The sequence below is a fragment of the Danio aesculapii genome, chromosome 10, assembly GCF_903798145.1.
Source record: "Danio aesculapii chromosome 10, fDanAes4.1, whole genome shotgun sequence".
NCBI lineage: Eukaryota > Metazoa > Chordata > Actinopteri > Cypriniformes > Danionidae > Danio > Danio aesculapii.
Window position 1 is genome coordinate 13,482,281 of NC_079444.1, and position 3,082 is coordinate 13,485,362.

The 3,082-nt window shown below is 38.6% G+C and overlaps 1 protein-coding gene across 1 annotated transcript; it reads left to right on the plus strand.

Annotated features, from left to right (window-relative positions):
* Positions 1-312: 312 nt before the first annotated feature.
* On the plus strand, positions 313-2,877 carry LOC130235810 (serine/threonine-protein kinase pim-2-like). Its single transcript, XM_056466310.1, has 6 exons — positions 313-742; positions 945-1,042; positions 1,143-1,193; positions 1,894-2,275; positions 2,359-2,535; positions 2,744-2,877. Exons 1-6 carry the CDS (start codon positions 313-315, stop codon positions 2,875-2,877), a joined length of 1,272 nt encoding a protein of 423 aa, XP_056322285.1.
* Positions 2,878-3,082: the final 205 nt, after the last annotated feature.

Consider the following 3,082-nt stretch of genomic DNA (forward strand, 5'->3'; position numbering starts at 1 on the left):
TTTGTGCGTGTACATTAGTTTAGTCAGTACTGAAGCCAAATTTGGAGCTTATTTAACAAAATAATGACAATAATGTTCAAAAATTAGTAGCCCAAATTTATATGTTAGGGGAAGCTATTAAATTTAATTTTCAAAATTAGCAAAAATCAAAGACAAACAAAAAAAAATAGACAATTTTGTTGAAATGTTGATGTCTGTTAAACATGTTCTGTGATTAAAATATTACTTTAATAAATAAATCTGTTTAATTCAAATGCACCAATATATATTACCCATATCACAGAGAAATGGATAAAGACATTCATATTCAAAATGGGGTGTACAGCTAATATGAATATGCTGAGCACTGTAGCTGCAGCTCTGTTCATGGAGATGTTTCTGTTTGTTTTCTTCATTTTAGAAAAACCCAAGAAAGGAAGGAAAGGCAAAAGAGTCTCTGCTTTCTTTAAGAGAGTATGGAAGGCTGCAAAGCGCCCTTTCCTTTGCTGTGACACAGATATAGTCCAGCATCTTACACCACAACCTGAGCCAGAGTCAGAGCCCGAGCCAGAGTCAGAGCCCGAGCCAGAGTCAGAGCCCGAGCCAGAGTCAGAGCCCGAGCCCGAGCTGGAAGATGAAGCGGACCCTGAGGCAGTGCCAGTTGAAGTTACGCCTAAAAGCGCAGAACCAGCTGACCCTGAGTCAGTTTGTCTGCCAGGCCAGGTTCCTGAGGAGCCTAAAGAGGCTTCTGGGGTCACTCTTGGTAAGTCATCATTTCCTTCTATTTTCTGTAATTCATAATTAATATAAATTAGTAATCAATTTACTCCTGCGATTCTGATGGAAGTTACTGCTTTTAGCTCATTGCATTAGATCCAGATTCAAAGGATAGGAGTCATTTATTTGATCTGCTTCATAACAGACAATCCAAGTGAATCTCCCTGCTCTTTTTCTGTGTTTTTCAGGATTTGATCTGTCTCATTTTGAAGTAGGAGACTTGATTGGAGAAGGAACTTTTGCCAAGGTGTATGTGGCATCTCACAAACGTAACAAAAGTGAAAAGGTAAAGAACTATTTTTTAAATTCAGTCAACATTTTCCTGCTGATTATTTAATATAACTAATTTGTTGACTTTAATTTAATTTCTTGTTGTTTTTCCGCAGGTTGCCCTGAAGTGGATCAAGAAGCGTAAAGAAGACCGCTATCTCGACATTGTAAGTTGAATATTTCACACAACAGTGAAAATGTGCTGACCATTTACTCATCCTTCACTTGTCCCGTACCTGTCTGAACCACTTTAAACTGAACTCAAAAGCAGATATGTTGGAAACAGGTAGCCACTGACTTCCATTGTAGAAAAAGAAAATAGTTATGAAGTCAATGCTTACTGGTTTTCAACATTCTTCAAAATGTCTTCTTTTGTGTTCAGCAGAAGAAATAAACCCAGAGAGAAGTTTTGAACACATGAATGTAGGGCTGTAGAATTAATTAAAATTCATTTAACATTAATAGAGATCAAGATGATCATTGCGTCATATCCCGGCCCCTTGTAAAGCAGTCTGCATTCATTTCTACACAAAGCTCAGTTTCACATGGAAATCAGTGAAATCATGTAGCGTGACTTTTGCAGCAAGGGATGTGCTTGATTTATTAGAGTGTATATGATTCATTCATGTCTTTAATAGTGCTAAAGAGAGCTTGTGCTGTTGTGTGCATGTGCTCAGGCTCAGACGGACAGAACACACACATGTAGAGTCCTCTTTTAGCTTAAACTGCATGACTAAATGCTCAAATACAAGCAAAAATGTGTCAAAACATGGAGCTTAGTTATTACTCACTTTGTGACAAGTTTTTGTTTCTGTACTTTGTCTCATTCTGCTTTGGTAATATCTTTGAAATCTGTTTTTTTTCTAGGATGGTCATTCCACACCTGTGCTTGCAGAAGTGGCAATGATGCTTAGGCTGATGAATGCTCCGCAATGTCCAAACATCATCGGATTCCATGACTGGGTTGAGAATAAGAACAACGTCATTCTCAGTCTGGAGTATGCAGAGTCATGTCAGACCTTGTATGAGTACATCAGAGAAACAAAGGACATTGGTGAAAACCAAGCACTCCAGTTAATGCAACAGTTCATCCGAGCTGTAATGTTTTGCGCTGAGCGTGGAGTTTTCCATGGTGATATACACACGGCGAACATCCTGGTGACTCAACCCCAATTAGAGCTCAAATTGATTGACTTTGGTTGTGCTCAGCAAATTACCCACAAGCCTTTCAGTAGCAGTAAATATCAAGGTGAGTTGGCTTTTTGTGTTAGTTTCTTTGGTCACAGTATTGTCTTATGAAATGACTGAATGCTGAAAATGTCTCTCTTACAGGAGCTAGATATTACACGCCACCTGAGGTTTTACGGCATCGCACATTCTATGCTAACCCGGCATATGTCTGGACAATAGGCATCGTGCTGTATGAAATATTGCATAGAAGAATGGCCTTTTATACCAGACAATCAATAATGTCTGGCTGCATTCAGATACACCCCAGGTTATCTTCAGGTAAGCAGACACCTCTGAACAATCTCAGCCTCAGTGACAGAAAAAAATATGTTCACGAGTAAGAAAAGATTAAATATAATGGTTACAGGCACTGTAGATATTAAAGTCATTTAATTGTGGATGTTTTGTAATTTGATGTAGTAAGATTTAAACACCTTCATGAATCTTGAGTGCAGACATATTTCACACTCTCTGTGACACATTTCAGAATGCCGGAACCTGATTTCCAAGTGTTTGATCCGTAATCCAGTTAAACGGCTACAGTTACATCGGGTTGAAAAGCAGCGGTGGTTCAATCCAACGAGCCCAAATCCTGTGCAGCAGCCAGACAAGAGGAGGTAGAGGAACACACCGAGTTTTATTTGACAGCCCTTCATTTTACTGTTTAAATAACTTTGTGTTGTTTCTGATTGTTTTTCTTCATTTTAGAAAAAAGCTAAAGAAGTGAGGAGGAGGAGGAGAGCACCATTTCCAGAAATTTCACAAGACTGTTTAAGTTATTAATTACTCCCTCATGTCATTCCAAACCCCTAAGACCTTACTTTTC

Excerpts from the sequence above, each read along its gene's own strand:
- LOC130235810 (XM_056466310.1), top strand. The coding sequence starts at position 313 with ATGGGGTGTACAGCTAATATGAATATGCTGAGCACTGTAGCTGCAGCT. Across the intron at positions 1,043-1,142 it reads AACGTAACAAAAGTGAAAAG|GTTGCCCTGAAGTGGATCAA; the intron begins GTAAAGAACTAT and ends GTTTTTCCGCAG. Across the intron at positions 2,536-2,743 it reads ACACCCCAGGTTATCTTCAG|AATGCCGGAACCTGATTTCC; the intron begins GTAAGCAGACAC and ends GACACATTTCAG.